This window comes from Phyllosticta citribraziliensis (genome assembly GCF_038025025.1).
Source record: "Phyllosticta citribraziliensis strain CPC 17464 chromosome Unknown J3D65scaffold_2, whole genome shotgun sequence".
Taxonomy (NCBI): Eukaryota; Fungi; Ascomycota; class Dothideomycetes; order Botryosphaeriales; family Phyllostictaceae; genus Phyllosticta; species Phyllosticta citribraziliensis.
Window position 1 is genome coordinate 830,386 of NW_027117339.1, and position 25,234 is coordinate 855,619.

The following is a 25,234-nucleotide window of genomic DNA, read 5'->3' on the forward strand; positions in this document are numbered from 1 at the left end:
CGAGACGATCTCCGGTGTACCGCAGGGTTGTGATACGGTTTGTACAGCTTTCAGTCAGCCTGATGGGCCCACTGCCCCGCTTTATGTCGATGCGAATGCCACGGCAGGCAGGCACCATGTCCTATTCTTCTAGTCAGCGAGTCTTTGATGGAGGATGTACGATATCAGACTACACCTTGGATTCGGACACTTTGGCATTGCAGCAGCAAGAAGCCGTCATGTTGAATTGGTTGCAATCTGAGTTTAGCATTTAGATCTACGAGGGATAGTTGTCAGTAGAGGATCATTGCCGATACAAAATCATTCATCCAGCAAGTCGACTCAGTATAGGTCACTGCAATCTTTTTGGACAACAGGTCTCAGTCTCGTGGAACAGACAACTTGGTATAATGTGTGTGATCGATCCAAGGAAAAAGAACCAAAATTGATAAACAACGCTTTCTTCTCGCGATGAGCGAGAGCCTCGCCTGTCATCGCGGCCGTCCGGTGTCTTACAATCGTTGATGGTTTGCTTCTCATAACAACTCAACACCGCGGCCGGTGAACCAAAGGAAGAAGGCATCGCATCACAGCCCCCTCGCTACGCCAAAACGCCAGCACCCTTCCGCCTCCCTTCTTTTTTCTGCCCCGCCGGGTGATATCTTTTCCTCTCCAAGGCGTGTCTTCTCACCAATGGCTAGGCTTCTCATCAGCTGTGCGTGCAATGACGTGTATCATTAGACATACACGCAGCTTGTCAATCCAAACGTCGATCGGAGAAGCCGAAAAAGATTTAGAAATCTTCGTCCATATCTTGATCCTCAGCCTCAATGAAGACAAGCCTCGTGCCTTCGCCAGCCGTTTGCCAGACCTACTTCTTGTTAGTCGTTGTCTCGACAAATGAATGACGGATCAGCAGATATTGGATGAACTTACATCAATCAAGGCATACTCATCAATCGCCTCCTCGAATTGGTCCGCGGTAAAGCCCTTGGCGAGGACACGCTCGCGGACGCGGCGCAAGTCGAGCTCACCGGAGCCGTCGGCTGCCATGGCAGCGCCACTCTCCTTCATTCCGCGGATGAGGTGGTAGATCTTGCTGCTGGGACTCTGGTCCGTGCCCTTGTTACGGTCGTCCGCGTACAAGCTAGCCTTGCTGACTTCAATGAGGCGGAGGGCCTCGTCGACGTCTTCGACAATGACGTGCTCGGCGAAACGAAGGCGGGCAAGTGCTTGTGCCAGACGCAGCACGCCGAGAAGTGTACGAGGCGAAGTGTGCGTGAATGCGCGGCGCTGCGACTCGTCCCTGACTTGTTGCTGCCGCATCCGAACGTAGGCCGCCACCAAATAGTCATTGACTTCCTTGGGAACCGTGGGCCGGTACGATCGTGCGCGAGCAATCCATTGCCGCACCTCGTGAGGCGTGAAAACGGGCCCATTTCCGTTGTCTGCCGTTTCCGGGTGTTTGTTGTGGATGTGGACGTGCGTGACGTGGCGGGCAAGTTCTTCGTCGGCGTCGCGCGATGGCGTATCCAAAATCAGGAACAAGACATCGAAACGCGAGAGAAGAGCCGCGGGAAGGTTTATGTTTTCGACGGGGGAGATGCGCGGGTTGTAACGGCCGTAGAGAGGGTTGGCGGCTGCCAGAATCGAGGTGCGGGCATTAAGTGTTGTGGTGATGCCAGCTTTGCTGATTGAAATGGTCTGTTGCTCCATGACTTCGTGGATTGCAGTGCGGTCCGAGTCGTCCATCTTGTCAAATTCATCAATGCAGCACATGCCGTTGTCGGCAAGAACAAGAGCTCCGCCTTCGAGGACCATCTCATCGGTGACCGGGTCACGCATCACTGCTGCAGTCAGACCAACACCACTCGAACCACGGCCAGTGGTGTAGACGCCACGAGGAGCGACCTTAGTGATGTACTTGAGAAGCTGAGATTTGGCAACACCGGGATCACCCATCAGACAAACGTTGATGTCGCCGCGGATGCGCATGCCGTCACCCATTTCCTTTGTAACACCGCCAATGAGCTGCAGCAGTAGCGCCTTCTTTACGTCCAAGTGACCAAAAATCTCGGGGGCGATGGATCGGGAAAGGAATTCGTAGAGCTGGCCAGATCTCTCCAGCTCATTCATGCGGCGGAGAGTGGGAGCAGCCAGGATAATGTCGTCGTAGGCCTTCTTGTGCTGAGTCACATGTTGAGCCTCAAGATATGTGTCGGTGAGCAAGCCAGCCTTGATCGCTTTGAAGCCAGTGTACGGGGTCGGGAGGAAGATTCCAGCAATGTCAACCACGTCGCCTGGATTGATTTGCCGCGTGAGCGCACCGTGACAGTAAATAGTCAGCTGTCTGGGGATGTGCCCGACGGGAACCTGGTCTGCCATTTCCTGGATTTTGACTTCTTGGAACGGCAGGAACTTGCATGCGCGAGTGGAGAGGAAAAGTTGGCCCTTGGACTTGTTGTCTTTGCATTCTTTTGACGGGCAGTCGACAAGAGGCGTGTACTGCTTTGCGGAAATTGGCTGGAAGATTTCGAACCCGCAGCGATCGCAAGAATAGGCGTTGACCTTGATGGATGGCTTGACGTCTGAAACCCTAGTAGTAATTCCTCGTACGGTAATCAGATTGCCGAGATGCTCGCCCCGAACTTGTCTTACAGCAAGCGCCTTTGAGTCGCGTTCGCTGCTTGATCCTGAGGGAGTGGTAGGCTTGAAGTTGAGGGTATATCTCCTGGTAAGCTCCGGAGGGAAAATGGATTCTGGGTCAGTGGGGTTTCCATCTGCTTCCGCGTCTTCCAGTATTCTTTCGTTACGCCTGGAACGCTGCGTCATGATAATATCCAGAACGTCGTCTTTATAAGTAGGTTGAGAGGTAGGCTCAGGCATGACCTTGTCGACTGCCTTTGAAAGAATCTCAATGTAGCGGTTCGCGTTTCTCTGCACAGACTCCACCAATTTCAGGTCCGGGGTGTCTTCGCCGAGGCCCTTTTCATACTGCAAGCACGATTAGAATGACGCCCAGAGCCTTGTGGATTGTTTGCGCACCTCATCCAAATCGTCCAGGTCTATCAATATGCTGTTGCGGGTTCGATTGGCCACCTCTTGCAGCATTTGCATGTATTTGACCTTGGGGCTGCGGTTGCGACGACTTCTTTGCGCTCCCTCGCCGTCATCATCGTCCATAAAGTCGTAGTCCTCGTCTTCGCCGTCAATCTGCAGGTCTTCGAGCGCATCCGTCGCCTCGGTCGACGATGACTTGTAGGAGCGGAGGAAATCTTCGAAGGCGGCTGCGGTTGCTGTCAGTCGGGTTTGTTTTGATGGTTGTTTGCGTACGCACCTTGCTGATCGCCATAGTCGACGACCTTCTTGTATGTGAGGAGCGCCATGGCCCTTGAGTGTGGAAGAGAAGGCGAAGGGACAGGGGAGGTCGGGTGGGGCTGCTGTGGTGGTTGTGGTCGCGACGCGGAGGCAGAGGATGGAGGTGTTGCGGCTTGAGCGCTTCTTTGCGCACGAACAGCGAACACCAAAGCGAGCTAGGGTACGCGCGGCGCGTCAAGTCGCGTCGCGAAAAGCGCGTAATTTGCTTCCTGGCTCACCGTAATTTCGGCCGCCCTCCACACCCACTTGCGCAACTGCGTCATCTCTTCCCTCGACTCGGTCCCGCCTGTGCTCCTCGTTCAATGCATGAATAGCCTTCTTCTACAACGCGAGCTGGGCGATCTCGCGCCTCAAGCCTTCCAACGGCTCGAGACGACCCGCCTGCTCCACTCATTCGAGTCCACCAACATCAAATTCGATGGAACCTCGCGCGCTTCCGATGCCGAAAACGACGTAGTGGCCCACAGCGCCGGCGTCAACTCGATCGCAATCGATGGACATGCGGGGAACTAGTGAGCAGGAAGAGCACTTGATCTCAGCGCCAGACTGACCGCAGCCGAAGCCTTGTCTCTGGAGGGGCAGACTCTTCCATTTCTCTATGGAATCTCGAGGACCGCTGCGAATCCGGCAGCACCAGACTTGTCCCAAATGACACCCTGCGCAAGACCTCCAAAGCCCATCGCCTCGGAATCACCCATGTCTCGTGGCACAACAGTGAGCCCGGCGCCGTGCTGGCCTCCTCATATGACCACTCTCTCAAATTATACCATACCGAACCGCTGCGGTCCGTGACTACAATTGAGCTGGACCAGGTCGTATACTCGCACTCCATGTCTCCACTCGAACGCCAGAGACTTGTAGCCATTGCCTCGCATCAGCAAATGGTTCGTTTGGCAGACTTGAGGACTGGTTTCGCAATCCATGGCCTCCCCGGTCATACCGGCTCCGTGCTGTCGACTGCGTGGAGCCCAAAACAAGAGCACATTCTGGCGAGTAGCGGCACTGATGGGACCGTACGTCTGTGGGATATTCGCCGTGCTTCTGGCTGTTTGGGAGTTCTTGACATGGACGACTCGCTGGGCGTTCTCGGCGAAGATGGGCTAGGCAGCGGCGCACGGCATAGGCACGTCGGACGCGCTCACTCCGAAGCTGCAAACGGGGTAGTCTGGAGCGAAGACGGGCGACACCTGGTGAGCACAGGACACGACGAGCGAGTGCGAGTCTGGGACGTGATCACCGGCGCCAACACTCTGGTCAACTTTGGCCCAACAATCAAAAACCAGTCGGCGTCGCAGGTGCTGCCATTGATTTCGCCCGACATCTTCACGGCACCGGGGAAGCAATTGCTCTTCTACCCAAGTGACAAGGAAATTCTCATCTTTCAACTGTTTGACGGTAAGTTGCTGAGGCGACTGAAAACACCGCACATTAGCACTGGCACGGTCGGTGGCTCCAGCCGAGGACGCAATCTACAAAACAAGACCAAATCTCTGGCGTGGAGGCCTCACGAAGTGGAGCTCTACTCGGCTCACACAGACGGTACCATTCGCTTCTGGGCACCACGCACGATCGAAGATGAATTGGTCAAGGAGGAGGAGCGCGAAGAGGCTGAGCACGAGGAGGCGGTTCGCAAACGGAAGAGGGATGCTTTGGAGGAGATTTATCAGGACTTTACGAGCAAGCGGCATATGACTTATGTGGAATGATCAATTTGGACGTCGTTTGACAGTCACCTGTTTTTCTGCTGCCACTCCAGACGTGATGATGAGCTCGGAAATGGCAAGGGACAACAGCAGTGACTGCGTCTCCAGCTCACGTCAGCAAAAGTTCTTCATTTTCAATACTCGGTGGACTCGAAAGAAGAGCCAAAGTGGACCTTCCTCGCAGTCAATCTCAAGTAAGGTAAGCTCAAACCAGATCACTTCGCCACAGGACAAACTTTCGAAACGAGTTTTTTGATTCTATCTAACAAAGAGTTAAAGGGGGTATCAAGGTACATGCGTCATATGTTATCCAGTCCATAAATATCAATATCGAACAGATCATCTTCTTATGAGGAGTAGGCTTCTGTCAGGTCTCAGCAGGATCCCACCGTCCGGTCCTGAATCCGAATTGATCCGCGCGGTATCCCGGTGGATATTCGTCGTCCCCAAGGTTGGCAGCGAACTCTCTGGTGAGCTGGGCTATAACTTCTGCGTCGGAATTGGCCTCCGCAAAAACAGCTTCGAACGCGGGTAGTCTGGGAGCGTGTCGGTAGGCTCGATATTGAGAGTGGCAGCTCCAGTGTGAGTTCCTGAAACAGTTCCTTGGTGACGACCGCACACCACTGCAGTGGTGTCGAGAGGGCTGTCGCCTCCGTGCACTCTGTGAAATCGGCTCGGGGTCTTCGGAGGACGTGCTTGGAGGAGTCGGGAGGGCGTGGACAATCGATTGCGTGTGATTTTGCAGTGGCAAGTCGACCTGCTCAAATCAATCATTAGTTTCTAAATCTCCCGTCTGGTTGAAGTTTTCGCATACCTCATTTTGAAGGGGTGGTGTTTGACGATACCCAGATCATTGAGGTGACTATGATCACTGCCGCGACGTTGAATCGCCGGCCGTCCTCTGACGCGGCGATATCATTGGACAGGTCCTCCCAGCGGATAAAGATCAGGCCAGGTAGCTCTACCTTGATGAAAGTCTTCAAATCCTGGCTTTGGGGGATCCAGGAGCTCGGACGCGGTTGCTCAGGAAGCGAGTCCTCAGGCTCAACCTTGAGAGAGGCATCTTCGGTAGCGTTCGGACGCGGTTGAGGTCCGATCCGGAGGTGAGGTACGGGTTGACAGAGAGCAGGCACTGTTTTATATCCTCAGGTGCCTCAGTCCTGTCCAAATAGGCAAGCATTCGGCGTCCTTGGACTTCCAGGATGCTTTCCCAATGATGAGTTTCTGGATCGTCCTGACCACGAGCACGCGCCTTTGCCCCTATAGTGGGATTCCAGAGCCCAGGCACCCACGTACTAGAGTCCCGGGGATCTTGGGGAGTAGGATCTTGGCGAAAGTCGCTTGTGGCAACTGTGGCCAGCCACAAGCCCACATCCTCATGCGTCGACGGCCAGTTGACGTTTTCCGGGTGAAACGTGTCGACATTCGACTCGAGGAGCGGAGAGGGCAGGCGGTTCAGGAGTCGGGACGTAGAAGTTCCGTCGCGCTTTGTTCTTGTAGCGCTTCCTGGGTGGCTTCTGGTCTTCGGACCCTTGGGAACGTCGGAGTCGCATCCATCGGAGTCGGAGGGCGTTTGCTGCTGGACGGCAGCATGGGAGGCTCAAGCTACTTTGGCAGCTTCAGCTTGAGCCTCTCTCCTCCTCCTCCTCCTCCTCCTCCTCCTCTTTTTCTGCCTCTCCCCGAAGTGCCGCATTCTCCTGAGCCTCCGCCTGAATCTGAGCCTGCGCCTGCCTGGCTTCAGCCTCAGCTCTGCGTTGGGCCTCGAAATCCTGGAGCATTGCGTGTACAAGCTCCTAGGACTCGGCTCTTGCCTCTGCTTCCTCTCCTGGTCTCAAATTAGCAGAGTTCAAAGACATCGCACAACGGAGACAAGACTCACCATTCCCCCAAAGGATAAAAGCAGCATCGAACCAGCCGCCCCCGACCCGTGTCCAACGGCAGGCCGTCCCGCAACTTTTTGAACAATGTGGAAGGAGGCGGCTGGTTGTTGATTGAAAGTGTCCCCAAAGCTCTTTTTATGGCCGTCTTGCTTTCTTGCCACGGGAGAACATCAAGGCAGGCCTGGCCCCCTACCTACAGTTCCACGTTGTCCGCATCGACAAGGGAGCAAATGAGTATTGAACCCACTAGGCGCTTGCGGCTCAAGGTAGTTCACTTCCGTGCCCAATAGCATCGTCATGGCCGCGGACATGATCCTGGGGGTCAATTTCAAGGAGCATGATTTATAGCTTCCGATTCCCTTCTTTGGTTACGTACCTGTGTGATCGTCAATCTTGCTCCCGTTCAAGCGCACCGCCAGAGCAACGGACATAATTCCGTCTGTCGCGGTGGAGTCTCCTGTATCGGTGAAACAGCAGCCATTCTGGTGACACCCGTGTCCTTGGGTGCAAACAGTATTGACTGCAGGGGAGGGCGAGAATGAGGAGATGAGATTGGTGTTGAGAGGATGTGACTTGTCATTGTGGGTCACGGATGACTGGAGTCTCCGCCAGCAAAAAGCAATCACGGCAGGTGTCCTTGTCGTTTGTCTGTGCCTTGCGCGGCTATGTAGATACGCGGAATCGTCGACCTCGGACGTGGTCGCTGCTTGCAGGCGATCAAAGACGAGTAAGACGACAGCATTCTGTGAAAAAACAGAGATTTAATTTGGTGGCCAACTTGAGCTGAAGGGGCTGCAAAGGGCAAACTATCTACCATCTCGATCATGTTGTTCAGATAATTACAGTTTTCGCATCAAGCCCACCCATCACCACGTAGGGTCTGTGGGTGGTGCATCAGTGCTTGACTCTATTGTATATATCATCATGTGAACATGAAACGAGAATTGAATCTGGCTCATTCGACCGAGCTCACCCAGCTACGAAGCTGAGTGACAGCGACCTGCAGACCCGTAAAAGAGGTGGAACTCCTCGCACCAAGAATAAGCCCCATCGAGTTACCCCTTCTCCGGAGAGAAAGAGGCAATCGCATGTCTGTCGACTCGACGAAAAGTACCCAACACTGCTGCTGGCAAACCAGCGACCTTGCGATGCCGCCGCGGTATCCCCACATCTCCCCGTCAACCAACACTCACTGTCAACCAGAGCCTTGCGCCACTCGGACTCGTATCATCGTCCAGAGTGAGTGACCTGGGGACACTGGCGGCCAGAGAGGTGACAAACGGGTGCAGACGGTGCGAGGCGCGGAGGATGGCGAGGAGCAGCGAAAGGACCGCTTTGTTGCTTTTATGGCGGCGCGTTGACGCGAAGTCCCTCACGAGGAGGGGTGTCCGGGGACTTTCTCCCAAAGCATTGTGTCGGAATGAGAGCACTGCGAGAGCGTCTCTGTGTGTGAGCTTCGACTGCGATTCTTTGGGCGAGGAGTTGGAGAGAAAAGGACGAGGCCGAAGCGACGCGCAGACCTAGGTAACAAAATTTACCGCCGGAGGGGGTCAATGTTTCGCCGACGCGCTGTGATCGGCGTTGGACGTCCGGGTCTTGGCGTGAAGCTCCGGGACTTGCCTACTCAACTGCCTGCTCTGCCTAAGGTACCGTCCAGCATACTCTCTGCCTACCGCTACCTACGACGAGACGCGTTGAAAAGGCCTGCGCGGCCACGTTTGAGAGTCGACCTTCCACTCACCTCGGAATCAACGCGTTCCCTCACTATTACCGTCGCGTCACCGACCGCGACCCCGCCAATTTCTTTCCCTCGAGCTCCCGTCCATCGTCGTCACCAACTCGCCGCATAATTCCACCCCACCACCATGGCGCTCTTCGGTTCAGCATCCACTGCATCCGCTTCGGCGAACCCAACCCAAGGCGACATCTCCAAGGATGTGCAAGTCAGCGCTGGTACTGGCGGGCCCTCGGACTCGATCAGCCAAGTCGCCTTTTCCCCAGCAGCAGACATTCTCGCGGCCTCTTCTTGGGATGGCGGTGTTTACACCTGGCAGATCAACGCGCAGGGTCAGAGTGTCGCAGGTCCCGCCTTGAAATTTGATGCTCCAGCTCTTGCTTGTACCTGGATGCCGGTAAGTTGCAAGTCCTGGCGCATACACATATCTCTCTTGGTGCTTGTCTAACAGCGCAACAGGATGGCTCAAGCGTAATCGGTGCCGCTTGCGACAAAACCGCAAAGAGACTGGACCTCGGATCGAGCCAGACTGTCCAAGTTGCCGCGCACGACCAGCCCATCAAATGCGCCAAAATGGCCAATGTCAATGGCACCCCGATTCTCGTCACCGGCTCTTGGGACAAGACGATCAAGTACTGGGACCTGAGGGCGAGCAACAGTACCCCAGCAGGATCCGTCACTTGTCAAGAACGTGTCTACACCATGGACGTGAGGGACAAGCTCTTGGTTGTTGGAACCGCAGACCGCTACATCGACATTATCAGCCTCGACAACCCCAATCAATTCTACAAGACGATGCAGAGCCCACTCAAGTGGCAGACCCGTGTTGTTAGTTGCTTCACGGATGCGTCTGGTTTTGCCGTCGGTAGCATCGAGGGTAGATGCGCCATCAACTATGTTGAGGAGAAGGACACCTCGTAAGTCTCGCCGAACATGCGATGCACATTGACGCGCTGCTAATCATCCTGTAGGTCCAACTTCTCCTTCAAGTGCCACCGTGTAACCGAGAGCACCTCCCGCGACATCTGCAAGGTCTACTCGGTCAACGACATTTCGTTCCACCCGGTCCACGGCACATTCAGCACCGCTGGATCCGACGGCACCTTCCACTTTTGGGACAAGGACGCCAAGCACCGTCTCAAAGGCTACCCGGAAGTCGGCGGCCCCATCACGTCGACGGCGTTCAACAGCAGCGGGAGCATTTTCGCGTACGCCATCTCGTACGACTGGAGCAAGGGCTACGCGCACAACAACCAGAACATTTCGCAAAAGATCATGCTCCACCCGGTCCAACCAGATGAATGCAAACCTCGCGCCGGCGGCAAGAACAAGAGATAGGCAACGCAAGTGAAGAACGACCAAGGCGTGACGGCCTTGCCGAGCTACACGTAGGCAGCCAGACGGGAGGGAGCTCTTTTCTGGACTGACCTCTTTTTTCTTTTTCAACCCCTTTCTCCTCCTACTAGCAAGTGGCGGCCCGCCCCGTTGGATCGAGTCACGCAGTGGGGAGGGCCATTGGGGATTTCGATTGTGTGGAATATACTCTCAGCGCGCTGCTGCATTACCGGTGTTCGAGGAGTCAGTCGGACGGAAACGGGACAAATGCTGGAATTTTCTTCTTATTGACGTAGGGGGAATCGAAAAAAGTTGGACGCGGCGGAATCATGATGGATCATGGGTTGGCTGAAAAACGTGCCCATGTAGGGAGGGCGGACTGCGGAGGCCTGCAGGCCAAAGCAAGGCTAGGCACATGTACAACTCGTCTTGTGCTTGGGTTTCAGCAACAGTAGGATGGGAGAAGAGTGACGCGCTACCTGATTTAGGTACTTGTCTGCCGAGTAATCTACACTGATCCACCACACCCTGACAGATTAGAATGCGTCACGGACATCGCTGCTTGCTCTTGTCAACAACATACAACATGACACATGGAAAAGAAGATGAAGCACGTCGACCAACGACACTACCGCATCTACCATCACCTACAAGCGCTACGGGCGGTATCTCAAGCTAACCGCTTCAGAAAAGCCAAACTATCAGTATATGTGTCGAAAGAGTGGCCGCTTCTCCAAGAGAACTTAGGGGATACAAGGGGGTTGGGCCTTTGGTGTGATGGTTGCTGTGGTTCTCGTGGATTATATTCTGGTGTTCCTGGTAATCCATGTACTCGGCTGGCCAGGCAAACAGTGCATCGGTTCAATCCTCGCCGTTCTCTTTTGCCTCTTTTTGGCTTTTTGTTTCTTTTTGCGTCGTTTCTGCCGTTGGTACATGCCACGCGGAATAGTGGGGTGCGTGAATTGGGTGTGTGGCTTTGACACTTGGAAAGTTCGTGGAGGGCGGTTGCGTGCGTCTACGGTTGTTGTTGTTGTTTGGTTTTGCTACGTAAATCGGAGGAAGATGCGTCCCCTTCTCTTTTCTTTGGCCTCACGTCCGCTGGCCATGCTCGTTTATCGCCGTTGAACACCTCCGCCCTCCTCCATCCTCTCCTCCACACGGCGCACACTCTCCCTTGCCCTCCCCTTACCATCCTCGCTCAATCCCCCCAGACCCCACCAACACCTTTCCCTCGTCCTCCTTTCTGCCGTGCCGCGACCCATATCCCCTGTTTTAACACCCAGCTAGACATCACACAGCAAGTCAAACATGGGAAACTGCGGATCCGGCCCCAAATTAATCAGCTGCGTGCCCGTAGGCCCCGCACCAGGCGGCGGCGGCGGCAACGGCATCATTCCCATCCCCGGCGGTCCCGGTGGCTGCTGCCCTGGCATCGGCAACGGCGGCGCAGGCGGCGGCGGAGGTCTGTTGCCATCGGGAGGCGGCGGAGGCGGAGGCGGAGGCACACCGGCGACCGTCATGGTTGCGCCGTTGCTCGTCACGAGCGACAGGGTGCTCGACGTCGTCGTGGCGTTGACGGTCGGTGCGGCGGACAGCGATGTGCTGGTCGATGTGGTGCTGGTCGTGCTGGTTTGGTCCGGAAAGGCGGTGACGCTGGCGGATTTGGATTGGAAAGACAGACAGCGCGTGCGCTGCGCTTCGCACTTGTCGATTGTCAGTTCGACCTTTTGCGGGTCGTCGCCGGGGGGTTTGGGTTGGGTCTGGGTTCCAGTCCGGTTGTTGTTGTTGTTGGGATTGTTGGCGTCGTTGGTGTTGGCGTTTTGGTTGCTTTGCGGGTCGGGCTGTGGGTTGCTGTTGGCTTTGGTGGTGCAGTCGTTGGCTTGTACTTCGCAGGTGCGCTCGGCGGCTTCGATGAAGGTTGGCTGTTTTGCGGTTAGTTACCTTAGTTTTGTAAAAAGGGAGTTCGTTGTCAGGTCGTTATTGGGTAAGTGAACGAAACGGACATCGAGATAGAACATCCGATACTTCCACACAAGATGAAAAGATCAGAAGAGAATCAACTTACGAAAGTATTTCCATCCGCCTTGTACCGCCTCTGCGCATCATTACTCTCCGTAATCGGCCCCGCGGCGATGCCTCCCAACGCCTCGGTGAAGCTCTGCAAGTTCTGATTACCAACTACGGCATCGAGAATGGCAGGATCGGGAGGCCCATCAGGACGAGGTGGTGGTGGCGGTCCTGGCGGAGGCCCATGATCATCCTCACCAGGACCTGGACCTGGAGGGTGCGGGTGATCATCATCGCCTGGAGGAGGAGGCGGCCCTCCTGGTGGGTCATCCAGTCTGGGCCAAAGGAGATGGTTCAGTGTACGTGGATTCAGTGGATGCAGGGCGGCGTCAACTAGGTCTTTGATGTTGTTGTTGCTGCTGCCTGTAGCGGCGACGCATGCCGGCGACGGAATTGTTGCTAGTAGCAAGAGTAACAGAGACGGCAGAGATTCAGGGGGCCGCATGTTGCTGGTTCATCTCAGTCCTGTCGACTACTTCTCATGATACTGTGATTCCTTCCTGTGCCCGAATAGCTTAATGCAGGCGAAGTGTCGGTTTGCTTTTTCGCCCCGATGTACTGGTACGATGAGAGAAGCAGGGTCCTGCAGGTCCGGGGTCAAGCTTCAGCGAAACAAGGTTGGGCGGGAGCGCTAGGATGGCTCGTTGGGTCAGGCCGGTCGGCACTTCGATGTGGACAGTTTACACGCTTACCCGTTGGTGAGAGGAACGAGAGAAAGCAACGGTGTCGACTGCTGCTGACAGGAAAGGTGAGATGGAGTTTGTCGATGCTCGAGCGTGCAAGAAGTAGGGCGGTTGATCGAGGCGTCGCAGACGCTGTGCGGGACGCGGCTGAAACAGACTTTTGGCTGCTCAGCCGCGCGAGCATTGTCCTGCTTCGCCTTGAACCGCGCGAATGAGACAAATGTGATGCGTAAAAGGACAGGACGAGCTAGGCGCGGCACGTAGTTTCAACGTTGGGGCTGACGGGGTTTATACAGTAGAAATATACAAATTCTGATGCTGTAGTGGAATCCCATGCTCCAATTTTGTCCTGACGACTGAACAAAGATCCTCCTGGCCAAGCCAGTCCAAAGAGACAAGAAAAGGGTATTCGAAATCCAAACCGACCTCAAACGCGGCAGGGTCCAAATGCCCATTGAGCCATGCAATCCAAAGCACAGATGCTCAAATCATATGCACCAATCGTAAAATGAAACCGACCAGCGACCATTCAGAGGGCCAGGAAGGCATTATTAGTCGTTGCGCTGCAGTAGAGCGCATAAAGAAGGCAAAAACACCGACCGACTCCGCGAAAATGCTCGACGCTCCGGCGCAATCATGATGCTCGTGATGATCAAAAAGACGACGACGATGCCGGGAAAACTCAAAAGTTTGCGGCGGCGTTGACCCGTCCGTTGGAGGTGTGGTGCGACTCGAGGTTGCGGGAGAACATGTCGTTGCCGCCTTGGCTATAGCGCTTCTCGGTGTTGAGCGGCTGATGTGCGTTGCCGCCGACGAGATCGTCGTCTTCCTCGGGAACGTTCTTCTTGCGGCCCCAGATTCTCCACGCAACGACGGCAAGGCCACCGACGACGATGGCACCACCAATGCCACCAACGACACCGGCGATAATCTTCTTGGTGTTGCTGCTCATGCCGGAGCTGCCAGAGCTTTCGCCATTGTTCAAGCTCGGGGTCTGCGTGTACGTGGCGAAGCCGGTGGTCGTCACTTGGACACGGCTGCCCGTGCTCACCATGCTCGTGGTCACGCCGTTGGTTACCGTGACGACAGTGGTGGTGTATGGCGCAGTGGTGCTTGCAACCAAGGCCGAGGTGACGGTAGTCCTGGAAGTGTTGGAAGTGGAAGTGCGTGTTGACGACGTTTGGGAACCCGAGGCGGACTGGCCCGAAGTGTTTTGGGTGGTCTGGCCTTCACTAGTCTGGGCCGTAGTGGTAGGTGCGGCATTTTCCGTGGTGGTTGTGGCCGCGGTGTTTTGCTGGGTGGTGGTGGTGGTCGGGGCTTGGGAGGTTTGCTGGGTGGTAGTAGTCGGGCGAGCAGATGTCGACGACGTGGGCTGCTGCGAGGTCGAAGATGGTGATGTTGCGGTGGTGGTGGCAGCCGTGGCCGAGGAAGCCTGAGGGGTCGAGGGCGAGTTTTGGCGACGGATGATGGGCATTTCCTGTGCTGGAAGGTCCTCCTCGCCGTCGACAGGGTAAGGATAGTTGGCCGAAACGACGGCGAAGAGGAAAAAGAGGGCCAGGAAGAGGGACGAAAGGCTCTTCATGGTGACGGTGTTGAGAGATGGAGCGGGGAGAGCGAGAGGAGGAGGAGGACGAGAGCAGACAGGGAGGTTGCTTTGTATTGGAGAAAGGGACTTGTGGGATTGTGGCTGCTGGAGGCGCAAGACGGGAGCCCTGATTCCGCGGCACACGGGTGGCAGGGAGCAGCGATGTACGGGAGGGCGAGACAGTAAGGTAAAGGTAGCGAGCGGACAAGCTCTGACGGGAGAGCGGGAAGCTGGAACGAGCGAGGTGGTGAGAACAAGAGAAGAGAAGAGAAGAGAAGAGCAGAGCAGAAGATGGTCGAAGGGAAGAAGACTTTCAGATGACAGCGGCAGTCGCTCGGATGCGACGCCATGCAGCGCTATGCTATGCTATGCTATGCCTGGCCTGGCTTGTGCAGTGCGTGTTAAAGATAGCCTGCCTGCCTGCCTGCCTGGGTGGGCTGTCCGCCAAGCGCCCCGGCCAAGGCTCACTGTTGCATCGGACCAAGTCTCCCGTCCCGTTCTGCGCCGCACGTCATTGCAAATTCTATCCTCTTTACTCGCTGCAGCTTTTCATCCGCTACTCGTGTGCTTCGCATCGCATCGCGTGCTGCTCAAGCCCTCGCTGCCTTGCTGGACCCGCGACGACGCCATGTCTGCCCTCCAGGTCCCTCTCACCCTCTCAGAGGCTCTGAGCGGCATCACCGGCTCCATCTCTTTGGCTGCCTGGATATTTCTGCTGGTACGTAACCCCATGCCCATCTCGGCAGCTGATCGCCCGTCTACTGCGACCTCTGACACTCGACCACACAGGTCCCGCAGCTTGTCGAAAACTATAAACAAGCCTCTGCCGACGGCATCTCGCTGACCTTCCTCGCCGTCTGGTTCATTGGCGACATCACCAACCTCGCCGGCGCCCTCTGGGCCCAGCTCGTCCCTACCGTCATCGCCCTCGCCATCTACTTTTGCTTTGCCGACCTGATTCTCATCTCGCAATGCGTCTACTACAACTTTCGCAACGCCCGCCGCCAGTCCAAGCACTCCGAGGCCGCTGTCGAGCCCGCACAGCAGCCGCTGCTCGGCCGCCGTGACAGCGAAAACCTCGGCCTTCCCGGCTCTCGTCGCCGCTCCAGCACGGCCTCCCGAAGGCACCGCGACGGCCTGGACCGCCCTGATGGCCCCTCGGACCACGACGAACCCGCCGCCTCCGAGTGGAAGAAGAACACGCTCAGCATCTTGGCCATTTGCCTCGCGGGAGCTGCTGGTTGGGCCGTGGCCTGGGCCACGGGCGTCTGGAGGCCAGTTCCGCTAGACCAGGACGCTAGCAGCGGCGAAATGGCCCTTGGTGCTCAAATTCTCGGCTACATCAGCGCCGTCTGCTACCTCGGCGCCAGACTGCCCCAGATTTACAAGAATTGGCGCGAAAAGTCTTGCGAGGGCTTGTCGCTCCTCTTCTTCCTGCTCTCTTTGTTGGGCAACTTGACCTATGGCATGGGTGTAAGGCTTGTTCGTCGGTGCGCCCTCTTTATCTCGCTGACCGCCACAGATTCTCTTTCACTCGGTCGAAAAGGAATACTTTTTGAAAAACCTGCCATGGCTCATTGGATCGCTTGGAACCATGGTCGAAGATGTCGCCATCTTCTTCCAGTTCCGCATCTATGGCGACAAGTCAAAGTCGGCTGCCGTGTAAACAAAGAATTTCTTCGCCCTGTACAAAAGGGAATCTTTACTAGACTCGACAAGGTAAGACGGCGGAGCGGCAACGCCCGCACACATGGCATGATACCCGGTCGGCGGTGCGCGTCAATGGCTCGTGTTAATGGCAAACGAAGGCTGGAATGTTATGAATACTGTAAAGTGATACGACCTGTTAATCCTGTACACTGTTCTTGGCAACCTGTTGATCATCGTTCTGTTCCTATTCTAGTGTCGTCTCAACCAAGCCTCGTGGGGATCAATGCTAATCAGTATCCCGAATTCCGGAACTCTGCTGCCATGAAAAGAATGTTCCCCCGCCGCAAAACGACTGCGTGGATTTCTGGCTAGTCTGTTCCGGGTCTCGAACGAGCAAGAGCCGGCACATGGTCCCAAGTCTCGTGCCAGCTAACCGACAAAGTCCTCAAATCATGGTCAAGGCGCGTCTCGGCTGGAGCGGCAACCATCGGCGTCGCCCTGTCTCAAAGTCCTTCGTTCACAGACTCAGTCTCCATCAACACCAACACGGCGCGCACGAGGCAGTTGGCTTGACTCACTGGCCGCCATGTTTAGCCTCTCTTCATCGCTCTCGCGGAACCAGTGCCTCACCGCCTTGGTTTTGAAGCACGAGTCGCTGACAACCAAGTGCGCCGCGCCGCCGCTCTTGGTGCACCGTCGCAAGTCAGACAACACGAGGGTCGGACGAGTCAGGTATTCGATGCTGAGGTCACACGTCACGGCATCGAGCAACTCGTCGCGCTCGTGCGGCACGTCATGCAACAATGGCTCTCTGGTCAAATCGCGACGACACAGTCATGGCGCGGAGACAGGCAAGGCGAGTTGTAGTCCAGTGACGGGGATGCGGACGCGAGGGCGAATCATTGCCAGTCGCGCAGGTCACCCAGTTGGTGGCGAGATTGAAGGAGCGACGCGCCGCTGCATCGCAGCTGTTAGCAAGAAACGCGCTGCTGCAGATCCAGGCGCAGTGCAATGTTCGCAGAAAAGTGAAGGAGAAGAGCAGTGCGTAGAGCAGCAGCATCTGCAGCTTAAGCTTTCCATCCCGACCGTTGTCTATCGCCGTCACCCATGACACGACGTCCGCGAGGCTATACCCGGCGCCGCCATCCCAGCTAGCTGAGCTCGGCCTCTCAGGAACAAGCTCAACTCACTCAAACCCCCACTGCGCCATGCAATTTCTCGCCGTTTCGTGGCATCTCTGCCCTCATTTCTCTTTCTCCTTGACTTCCATGCATGCAGGTCAAACATTGTCCATGTTTCGACCGACCGTTTCGATCCTCGAGTTTGGCTCTTGCAGATCACTGCAGCCACCCCCAACCGACCAGCTTCCCAGCCAACCAGTCCGCCCCGCTGCTTGTGCAGCACTCTACTGACACGCGGCGAGGCGCCCTTCCCCTTTATGCATATGCATGCCGGGCGCGCTCGACGTGTCCGATCGAACGGTCGCGACTTCTGCGTCTCCTCTGCAAAAGGCGGGCCTGCATGCGCCAGAACATGTGTGCTGCAGGTCGGTAGGTCGGTACTTGGCGAGTTAATACTCCGGAGGCGCAACTTGTTTCTATGTATAAACTGTGCATTTGCTCTTTGATTTATGCCAAGTCGACGAGTTGGTCTGGTTTGGCATGTTTTCACTCTCATAGTTTTCAGAGGATGATGGAGTGCCTTGTTCGTCCTCCTCCGGCTTTTTCGTTGCTCTTCTTCAGTGTGGTACGCGTCTCTGTCATACCGAGAGACACCGTCCTGCTGCTTCTAGCCGCTGCGCATCAATTCCAAATACCTTTCCATCTCGCTGCCGTCAGTCTCCCAACATCAGTCGACAAAAACCCCATCAAGCAGCCTCTCCAACGTCAGCAGGCAAGCAGGCCAGTCCGCTAGTGACCGAACGCCATCACCAGTCACCACCACAGCCCGCCAAGCCATCAGCCTCCCTCCCGTACAGATCCCACTCGTGCTACCCCAACTTCCCCAATGCGGGAAGTGCTCCAGCATTCGGCTCGCTCCCGCTCCGGGCGACGGCCCTGTCTGTCGGGTGCGGCGGTGGGTTTATATCCGTTGCCACGGTGGTGGCGGCGATCCCGTTGTAGTATGTGTTGCTGTGTTGCTGTCGCTGCTGTTGTGGGACGGTGATACCGCTCATTTGCGCCCTGATGACCGGACGGTAGACCGCTTTCTCTGAGAGTCGGTGTCAGAGGTTGTGGTGCACAGAACGGCGATGTGGTAGCCACGGTGGGCGTCGAAAGAGATGGGACCTTTTGGCATTGCGAGTGGTTGCGCTTATGAAGCAGCCGTTCAAAACTGCAGCAACACACGCGGAGTCTCATTTCTTTCGACTGCCACTGTGTGCTATGTAGGCCCCACTTCTGTTCGGCATGTTCCCCTAGAATCACTTGGGTTGTGCGGTGTTCCCGTTGAGCAATAGTAGAAGATGCATCTCTGCTGTTTAGAGATGACTAACGTGCCATTTGCCATTAGTAAATGTATTGGTAGAGATAGAGAACGTTGACAAATAGTGAGAGGCAAATTGCTCCAACGTTCCATGCTTCCTGCTTTTCGTCCTGGAGGGTTTTCTGCTTTTCTTCCAGCTTGTCTTCCAGCTTGTCCTCTTCTTCCTTTTCTTCTTTGCCCACCTGGTTCTCTTCCCGCTTACCTTCCTCTTGGTCTCCCTGTCTTCCCATCTGTTTTGGTCGTTGCTCGTCCTCCTGCCTGTCTTCTTTTTCGTGATTCGATGTTTCGCCTTCTTTCTTTTCTTGTTTGTGGTTCTGCTCGTCTTCCTGCTCCCCGTCCGGCCTTCTTTCCTGCCGCTCCTTCAGCCGCTCCTCCTGATCGTGCTCTTCTTTCTGCCTCCACTTCTGTCCCTCGTCCACGTCATCATTCTGATCCTCCACGGTTCCGTCCCTCACTTTCGCCATATCATCCTTTCCATTTGGCAGCCTGAGAAACGCAATCGCCTCTTCATACCGAGAGAATCCACTCCTTTCGGTGATTCCCGGCATCGAATGCGCCAAACTCTCCAACACAGCCAAAGTATTTGGTCTCAACTTCCCAGAGCACAGCTGCTTGTTGAGAAGGTATATGATGGTCGTCGCGATCCGCGCGAGTTCAACCTCGCGGTCCTGGCCGTAAGCTCCCTTGCGACCGTATTGAATGCCTTGGTGGACCAGGCTGGAGAGTGCTTGCTGGTTCTCGGGTGGGATGCTTTCAAACCAGTCCAGGATCACCAGAGCCAAGGTGGCTGCGCGGTCCGGGTCGTGTTTTTCGGCCGTGTGGATCAGCCGGATTACGGCTTCGGTGATGGCCTCGACGTGCTCGCCCCCAACGTCCTCTCGCGTCAGGTTGGTTGCGATCTGTTCCATCGGATCTCCCCACTCCGTGGCAGGCGTTTCAAGCATCATCTTTTGAACTGGTTCGGGTGCGGCCTGGAAAGTTGGTCGCTCCAGGGCCCATTTGAAAGCGGAAACGACTTGGGGGAGGAAGCTGTATGCAACCTCGCCAATTCCCTGCTTGACGGCTGCCCGGAGTAGTCCAATGCCCCCGACTGCCAGGCCCAGAGCTTCCACGTGCATCTCTTCCGAAACACACTTCTTGTATTCCTCCAGCCCGTCTTGGACCAAGTCGGTAATGACGTCTCCCATCTTGTAGTCGATCGCCAACTTCCACTGTCTCACCCACTCGTCGACGAGCTTGTCCATCAGGCCCTTCTGCCGGCTCAAGGCCGCTTCCCTCAAGAGCTGGAAGCCTCCTTGCGCGTACGTCTCGGCGTTTTTCTGGTCGCGCGCCTGCGCTGCCCTTGAAAACCACTCTGCGAACATGCTGACGAATTTCGACACGATTTCCTCCCCCTCTGTGCCAATATCATCGACAGCAACGACAGCCGGGACCCAGAGTTTGGCCAGGATGTCCGACAGGCGTTTGTATTGCGCGCCGCGTCTGATGGATGTCATCAGAAGCTCCACACCCACTCGAGCCAGACCTTCGGCCTTCTTGATCCTCTTCTTTTGCGTGTACTTTGGATTTATAAGGTGGCCCTTGAGTTCTTCGGTACGCGCGATCAATACCTTTTGAAGCATCTCCTCGCGTGACATCACAATGAAGTTGTTCAACGCTTCGACCCACGAGTTGGCCAGGAGATTTATCACCTGAAGCTCATCGCACGTGCGGATGTGATTGGAGTCTGCGTGTTCCAGATTTGCGTGCACCGAGTCCACATGCTGCCAGATTGCGTTCTCCAAGATCTTGACCGCAGCCCGTGTCAGTTGGTTCAAAACCTCGCGGTAGTGTCCCTCCAAATCGTCTCGTCCCAGGGACGACCTCCTTGGTGTGCTTTCGGCAGTCGGGCTTCTCCGCGTAATTTTGACGACGAATGAACCCCGGTTTGATGCAAGGCTGGGTCTGGGTCTGTATTGTCTTTGCGCCGTGGCGAGGCTGGATATCGACAGCCTTGGCCTCGTGTCAGCATCGGGAGCAGTTAGGCGTCGCTGCTCGGCGGCAGCTTTGGATGGAGTTGGTTTTGGTCCGGTTTCACGCCCCGTCGTATTACCTTCAGGTCCGCTTCCACGTCCCTGGGTTGACGCCTTTTGTACCGGGTATGATTGGAAATCTGTTGGATCTTGCCACTCGGCAGATTCGGACACCGGGCTTAACGGAACAGTAAAGTCTGGCGCCTTTTGGTTATGCGGAACTGAAGGTCCGGGGGCATCTTCTTTTCCTCCGGAAGGGTCTTTGCGGCGAATTTTGTGGATCAGACGTCGAAACATCTTCCTGCATCGCTTTCCCCTTCCCACAAACAGCTGACGCTTGTTATTGGGACTCGGGGGCTCGCTTCGAGGCTCAAGTTGAGTTACCTCAGATGCAGCAAGGGGCTCGAATGCTTCTTGCGATTTTCTCCTCATGGAGAGTGCATCTTGGAAGTATTCATCTGGCGCGTCTCTCTCTTCTTCCCCTTCTTCCTCCACAGTCTCCAGTTCTGCTTTTGCGTTCTCCGTCGTGGCCAGAATAACGACAAATTCGAAAATCTCCTTGCACACCAAGGTCATCGCTTCAAGGATTGGAGTCTTCCCGCTTTTCATCCAAAACTCGAAGAATCCCTCCGCGAAACGGATGATGCGCTTGATGACAGCCATGTTGCATTCTGACACGGCGCTCTCAAACAAGTTCCGGTTGACGGTGATGATGGTAAATTCCTGTTTGCCCTCGAGCGGGGTCACCGTGTTGTACTGCGCAGCTCTTGGATCTCGTTCTTGCAGAAACTTCATGATCTGCTTGTAGCCACCTTCCTCTGCCGCCTGATGGGCAGTCCCCATTGGGCCCTCGGCCGAGCTTATCGAAGCACCTCTTTGGCACAACAGCTCAACCAGAGACAGATGTCCATTCGAAGCGGCTGCGCGCAGAGCAGGTCCGTACCTTCCGGTGCCGTTGTTGACATCTAAGCCATGGTCGATCAATGTCTCGATTATCTTCTCGAACGGAGCCGGGTCCATGGTTACGCTGCAACCAGTAGCCGCGGCTGTGAGGACGCTTCCGTAAGTTTCGTTTGTGGCGTGAATGTTGAGCCTGTTTCTCGTTTTCCCTTCTTTCTCCCCCCTTTTTCGGTCCTTTTTTGTTGTTTCCTTCTTCTCGCTAATCTTCTCTCCGAGGAGGAGCTCAACAACGCTCAAATGACCGTGGAATGCCGCAGCATGGAGGGATGTACCGAACGGACCTTTTGACTCCTCGATTGGCTTCGTCTGCGTCTTGTACTTTGTGAGGATAGACTTGACGCAACGGTCACAGCCAATCAGAGACACAGCCTGTAGAGCGGTGCCGAAGAAACTTTGCACCTCAACGTCCGCCCCAGCCTCCAAAAGCTCTGATACGACGTCCTCATGGTGCTCTCTGCAAGCAGCAATCAGGGCTGTTTCTCGTTCGTTGCTTTTGCGGTCAAGATCGGCACCCCTCTGAATGAGCAGCCGTACCAGATGCAGTCTTCCGTGGTGAGAAGCATAATGGAGAGGAGTGCGACCTTCGTTGTCGTGTGCGTTCGGATCTTTCAGATGCTTCAACAGTGCTTTGACCATATGCGCAGCCTCGCTGTCTTTCTTGTCCTGTTCAGTCCGGTTTCGGATAGCCCAGTGGAAGACTGTCGACCCCTCGTCATCCCGCTTCTTCAGGTCTAGCAAGCGTTTCTTAACAAAGTAGTCAAGAAATTCGTGGAGCGAGAAGTAGCTGATTATGTGCTCCAGATGGATTCCAGGGGGCAGTGATTTACCCAGTGTCATCAAATAGACTTGGAACGACAACTGCAAATTCTGGTTCTTCTTAGACCTCCTCTTCTGCTTGGCCCTGGACGTCTCGAAAAGCTTCTTGAAGCACTTCAAGAGACTTGCATGAGTTTCCTTGATGGTCCCTCTCGCTGTAGCGTCGAAGCTTTTCATTGTGCTGGAAGCCCAATTACACGACGCAAACTCCAGAAATGGATGTTTGAGAAGGAGAGGCTCAAGACTGCTATAATCGTACCATTTTGCATTGTCGCATGGCCCCACTGTGAAGTCTGGAGAGCAAAGATGAACAAGGCAGAGTTCGGCGATCAGTTTGTGAGTGTCGGCTGACTTGTGTCGTGTGAAGAAGTCGAAGGCGCTCCGGTGACAGAATCGAACGCTCCCAAGCTTGTTATTTATGTCAATCAGACTGTTACATGACTGGATGATCTTGGTTGGGTCCTTGTAAAGTTCATGTCTGAAGTCTTTGTTGGGTCTTCCGGTTGTGGTGTCGAGCGAGAGCGCCTCGAGCAAGACTTTTAATGGCATTGATCCGGTCGTATGTGCAAGCAGCGCCATGGTCCTGGTTGTAATTTGTCGCTCCTTTAGATCTCTATCGGGTGACTCAAAGTCTTTGACGTAAAATTCATATATCCGGTCCATCTCCTTGGGCGGGGTAAGTTCTGTGAGAGCAGGTCTGACGGCGGATTTGTAATGCATATTGCAGAATCGTACGGTTTGCAGCTTCGCCCACAAAAATCTAACCAACGAGACGAAAGTCAGTTGTGAACATATTTGGATTGTGTGATTGAACTTACATTCCATCCGCTTGGTTTTCCAAAGCATCCCGAACTTTAGCTTTGAGTCTTCTATCCTGCTGGAAGAGATCCGAGTCTAGATATTTCTCCAAGTAAAGATGAATGTCTTTGGCATTATCATCATGCTTGACTCGAATCGGTTTCAATCCGTGTGGCTTGAGCTTTTCATAGTTAAAGCTTTCCCGTGAGCTGATTGCGACGGCAAGATGGCATTTGTTCGCGCTCTTTTGATGCTCCCGGAAGAGCGCATCGAGCCCGTTCACAAAGTGGCGCTGATCGTCCTTGTCGAGCTGGTCCAGCGCATCAACGACGATGAAAACATCGCGCTCAGCTCTGGCCAGGCAGCGGTTCAGATCAGCTTGGGTCTTCTCGTCATCCGAATTTGCGCATTCATCGACCGATCTCGTCTCATTCTTTCTCATTAATTGCTCCTCAAACACCTTCAGCATGGATCTGTACTGCTTGTCGTTTTCGTAGCTGACGTAAAAGTATAGTAGGCTCGTGTTTTGGGGCTGACGTTCGTTGCGAATATGCTCAATGACGCGGGACCTGAAGAAAGCAGGTATTAGTATGAATTGTAATTTTATGATGAATCAATTGCAGATGGTGAATGAATGCTCCCTCTAGGTCTCTTGCAGTGTGAACGTGCACCCTCGATAATACCTCAAATCTCAGACTCCTCGATTCCCGCTGCAGTGCCAGTCAAACGTCTTGCTGTTGTGCAGCGCGAATCTGTCATCCAAGGGGCTCAAAAGAACCGGGTGAACTCACATCAATGTTGTTTTTCCGCATCCCGCTGTGCGCTGGTCAATACAAAGCAACGCATTGAACTCAATCTCGAATACTTACGGAGCCCATCGATCCACAGGACCGAGTGTTGGTTCTCCATTTTGGCCCATGCTGTGATGTCATTCTCTTTCTCCAACCATCCAGTCGTGCCAGCAGTAGACCAGCCAGCTTTGGCTGCTTGGTGGTCTTCTTCGGTCTTTTGCTTAAGTGTCTTTTCCAGAGCACTAGTGCCATTCACAGCTGCCTTTGCATGAGTATTTGGAGACTTCCATCGAGAGATTGGACTCACTGGTCAAGTAAATATCGCCATTGTTGACCCCGTTCGCGATACCAAATATTTCACTTTGAGATACCGCTAGAGCTTCTTGTCCAGACATTGCGACCGTCGGAACGTAGCACCTCTCTCAAGCTACGGGTTCTCGTTGTCGGCGGTTCCAAAATCAGTTGCTGGGGGGAAAATTCCTGCCAGTCTATGTCAATCGTGCTGGGTTGAGCTCAATAATCAAAACCCACATCAGACAAAAGCAAACAAAGTCTGCGGTCGGACTGATCGAAGAGGTAATGCAGATCCCGAAACTAGGTGAAAAGTCCCAGCACATATCCAGTGCATATCTCTTGACACAAAACTGACCATGAAGCTCCTGGTGGTCTACTCTCGAGCTTCAGTCTGTCGCTCTTGAGAAGACGGTAGGATTCACTCTTGCAATGTCCAAGCCTGTCCTATCATGATCATCGTGATCACTGTCTTGACGGACACCACAAGCAGAACTCGAATCTGAGAGCATGCTCCTGACCCCGCATCGATGACCCGATTTTCGTGCTTTTTTGACCAAGGGAATGGTTCGGAGCTTCTTCCAGCCCTTGCAAAGCAAGAGGAGCCAAACTTTGTCTTGATCGAATGGCGGAAGGAACCGCCGGTTGAAGATTGCCTGTGGCCCCAGTGTGCTCTGCTTGTCTCAATTTGACCCACCAATTATAAATGAAAACCAATCAGCCATTCACACATGACGAGGGCCCCTCGTGGGTCTCACGATCCCCCCGGACCATCTGGTGAGGAGATAGACGAATTGCACGGCCCAGCTGTTCGGTCGATATGCCCTTTTGATACGTTTCGCCATATATTGATTGCGCGGTCAGTGTGAATGCTCCAGCGACGTGCTCATTTCTGGTTTAGCTTCTTGCGCGACTTGGGTAGCTCGTTATCACAAAGAAAATCGTACACATGTAGTCGCAAAGTGGAATTTTGTGTCGTGGGACTTCGAATGTCCGGGAAAGTATCTCCGAGAGTCAGAAAAAATAGCGCTGCATAATCTCCCCGCCAGTTCCAGCACTCCCAAAAGGGGGTCGTAGCCAATGTATG

At 54.8% G+C, this 25,234-nt stretch overlaps 9 protein-coding genes across 9 annotated transcripts; 4 read left to right on the forward strand and 5 right to left on the reverse strand.

Moving 5' to 3' along the window:
• Window positions 1-667: 667 nt before the first annotated feature.
• J3D65DRAFT_206477 (DNA replication licensing factor MCM7) lies at window positions 668-3,464 on the reverse strand. Its single transcript, XM_066794453.1, has 4 exons — window positions 3,317-3,464; window positions 3,025-3,266; window positions 916-2,973; window positions 668-850 (listed from the first exon to the last, which is right to left on the reverse strand). Exons 1-4 carry the CDS (start codon window positions 3,363-3,365, stop codon window positions 773-775), a joined length of 2,427 nt encoding a protein of 808 aa, XP_066658512.1. The 5' UTR covers window positions 3,366-3,464; the 3' UTR covers window positions 668-772.
• A 126-nt stretch (window positions 3,465-3,590) lies between these two features.
• J3D65DRAFT_206504 (WD40-repeat-containing domain protein) lies at window positions 3,591-5,205 on the forward strand. Its single transcript, XM_066794455.1, has 2 exons — window positions 3,591-3,869; window positions 3,920-5,205. Exons 1-2 carry the CDS (start codon window positions 3,664-3,666, stop codon window positions 5,061-5,063), a joined length of 1,350 nt encoding a protein of 449 aa, XP_066658513.1. The 5' UTR covers window positions 3,591-3,663; the 3' UTR covers window positions 5,064-5,205.
• An 871-nt stretch (window positions 5,206-6,076) lies between these two features.
• J3D65DRAFT_206524 (uncharacterized protein) lies at window positions 6,077-6,939 on the forward strand. Its single transcript, XM_066794456.1, has one exon. It carries the CDS (start codon window positions 6,274-6,276, stop codon window positions 6,898-6,900), a length of 627 nt encoding a protein of 208 aa, XP_066658514.1. The 5' UTR covers window positions 6,077-6,273; the 3' UTR covers window positions 6,901-6,939.
• A 193-nt stretch (window positions 6,940-7,132) lies between these two features.
• Window positions 7,133-7,942, reverse strand: J3D65DRAFT_206498 (uncharacterized protein). The gene is made up of 2 exons (XM_066794454.1): window positions 7,755-7,942; window positions 7,133-7,683 (listed from the first exon to the last, which is right to left on the reverse strand). Exons 1-2 carry the CDS (start codon window positions 7,764-7,766, stop codon window positions 7,309-7,311), a joined length of 387 nt encoding a protein of 128 aa, XP_066658515.1. The 5' UTR covers window positions 7,767-7,942; the 3' UTR covers window positions 7,133-7,308.
• An 863-nt stretch (window positions 7,943-8,805) lies between these two features.
• J3D65DRAFT_664631 (putative nuclear pore complex protein) lies at window positions 8,806-10,013 on the forward strand (the record flags this gene model as incomplete). The annotated part of the gene is made up of 3 exons (XM_066802755.1): window positions 8,806-9,072; window positions 9,135-9,592; window positions 9,647-10,013. 3 exons carry the CDS (start codon window positions 8,806-8,808, stop codon window positions 10,011-10,013), a joined length of 1,092 nt encoding a protein of 363 aa, XP_066658516.1.
• Window positions 10,014-11,141: 1,128 nt separating this feature from the next.
• On the reverse strand, window positions 11,142-12,982 carry J3D65DRAFT_206535 (uncharacterized protein). The gene is made up of 2 exons (XM_066794457.1): window positions 12,076-12,982; window positions 11,142-11,932 (listed from the first exon to the last, which is right to left on the reverse strand). Exons 1-2 carry the CDS (start codon window positions 12,520-12,522, stop codon window positions 11,294-11,296), a joined length of 1,086 nt encoding a protein of 361 aa, XP_066658517.1. The 5' UTR covers window positions 12,523-12,982; the 3' UTR covers window positions 11,142-11,293.
• A 62-nt stretch (window positions 12,983-13,044) lies between these two features.
• Window positions 13,045-14,727, reverse strand: J3D65DRAFT_613038 (uncharacterized protein). The gene has a single exon (XM_066799077.1). It carries the CDS (start codon window positions 14,340-14,342, stop codon window positions 13,443-13,445), a length of 900 nt encoding a protein of 299 aa, XP_066658518.1. The 5' UTR covers window positions 14,343-14,727; the 3' UTR covers window positions 13,045-13,442.
• Window positions 14,728-14,792: 65 nt separating this feature from the next.
• J3D65DRAFT_206651 (PQ loop repeat-domain-containing protein) lies at window positions 14,793-16,251 on the forward strand. The gene is made up of 4 exons (XM_066794459.1): window positions 14,793-15,063; window positions 15,135-15,818; window positions 15,868-16,064; window positions 16,154-16,251. Exons 1-3 carry the CDS (start codon window positions 14,974-14,976, stop codon window positions 16,009-16,011), a joined length of 918 nt encoding a protein of 305 aa, XP_066658519.1. The 5' UTR covers window positions 14,793-14,973; the 3' UTR covers window positions 16,012-16,064; window positions 16,154-16,251.
• Window positions 16,252-18,336: 2,085 nt separating this feature from the next.
• On the reverse strand, window positions 18,337-24,633 carry J3D65DRAFT_206679 (uncharacterized protein). Its single transcript, XM_066794460.1, has 5 exons — window positions 24,164-24,633; window positions 23,935-24,114; window positions 23,857-23,881; window positions 23,086-23,634; window positions 18,337-23,027 (listed from the first exon to the last, which is right to left on the reverse strand). The coding sequence occupies exons 1-5, from the start codon at window positions 24,249-24,251 to the stop codon at window positions 18,503-18,505; spliced, it is 5,367 nt and encodes a 1,788-aa protein (XP_066658520.1). The 5' UTR covers window positions 24,252-24,633; the 3' UTR covers window positions 18,337-18,502.
• Window positions 24,634-25,234: the final 601 nt, after the last annotated feature.

Bases quoted from the DNA above. Each gene is read 5' to 3' on its own strand.
- J3D65DRAFT_206477 (XM_066794453.1), bottom strand. From the start codon at position 3,365: ATGGCGCTCCTCACATACAAGAAGGTCGTCGACTATGGCGATCAGCAA. The intron at 3,267-3,316 runs GTGCGTACGCAA...CAGCAACCGCAG, and splicing joins CGACTATGGCGATCAGCAAG to CCGCCTTCGAAGATTTCCTC. The intron at 851-915 runs GTAAGTTCATCC...AACAAGAAGTAG, and splicing joins ATGAGTATGCCTTGATTGAT to GTCTGGCAAACGGCTGGCGA.
- J3D65DRAFT_206504 (XM_066794455.1), top strand. From the start codon at position 3,664: ATGAATAGCCTTCTTCTACAACGCGAGCTGGGCGATCTCGCGCCTCAA. The intron at 3,870-3,919 runs GTGAGCAGGAAG...CCGCAGCCGAAG, and splicing joins GATGGACATGCGGGGAACTA to CCTTGTCTCTGGAGGGGCAG.
- J3D65DRAFT_206524 (XM_066794456.1), top strand. From the start codon at position 6,274: ATGATGAGTTTCTGGATCGTCCTGACCACGAGCACGCGCCTTTGCCCC.
- J3D65DRAFT_206535 (XM_066794457.1), bottom strand. From the start codon at position 12,522: ATGCGGCCCCCTGAATCTCTGCCGTCTCTGTTACTCTTGCTACTAGCA. The intron at 11,933-12,075 runs GTAAGTTGATTC...ACCGCAAAACAG, and splicing joins AGGCGGATGGAAATACTTTC to CCAACCTTCATCGAAGCCGC.
- J3D65DRAFT_613038 (XM_066799077.1), bottom strand. From the start codon at position 14,342: ATGAAGAGCCTTTCGTCCCTCTTCCTGGCCCTCTTTTTCCTCTTCGCC.
- J3D65DRAFT_206651 (XM_066794459.1), top strand. From the start codon at position 14,974: ATGTCTGCCCTCCAGGTCCCTCTCACCCTCTCAGAGGCTCTGAGCGGC. The intron at 15,064-15,134 runs GTACGTAACCCC...TCGACCACACAG, and splicing joins CTGCCTGGATATTTCTGCTG to GTCCCGCAGCTTGTCGAAAA. The intron at 15,819-15,867 runs GTAAGGCTTGTT...TGACCGCCACAG, and splicing joins ACTTGACCTATGGCATGGGT to ATTCTCTTTCACTCGGTCGA.
- J3D65DRAFT_206679 (XM_066794460.1), bottom strand. From the start codon at position 24,251: ATGTCTGGACAAGAAGCTCTAGCGGTATCTCAAAGTGAAATATTTGGT. The intron at 24,115-24,163 runs GTGAGTCCAATC...ATGCAAAGGCAG, and splicing joins TGGCGATATTTACTTGACCA to CTGTGAATGGCACTAGTGCT. The intron at 23,635-23,856 runs GTGAGTTCACCC...TGCTTTCTTCAG, and splicing joins TGCGGAAAAACAACATTGAT to GTCCCGCGTCATTGAGCATA.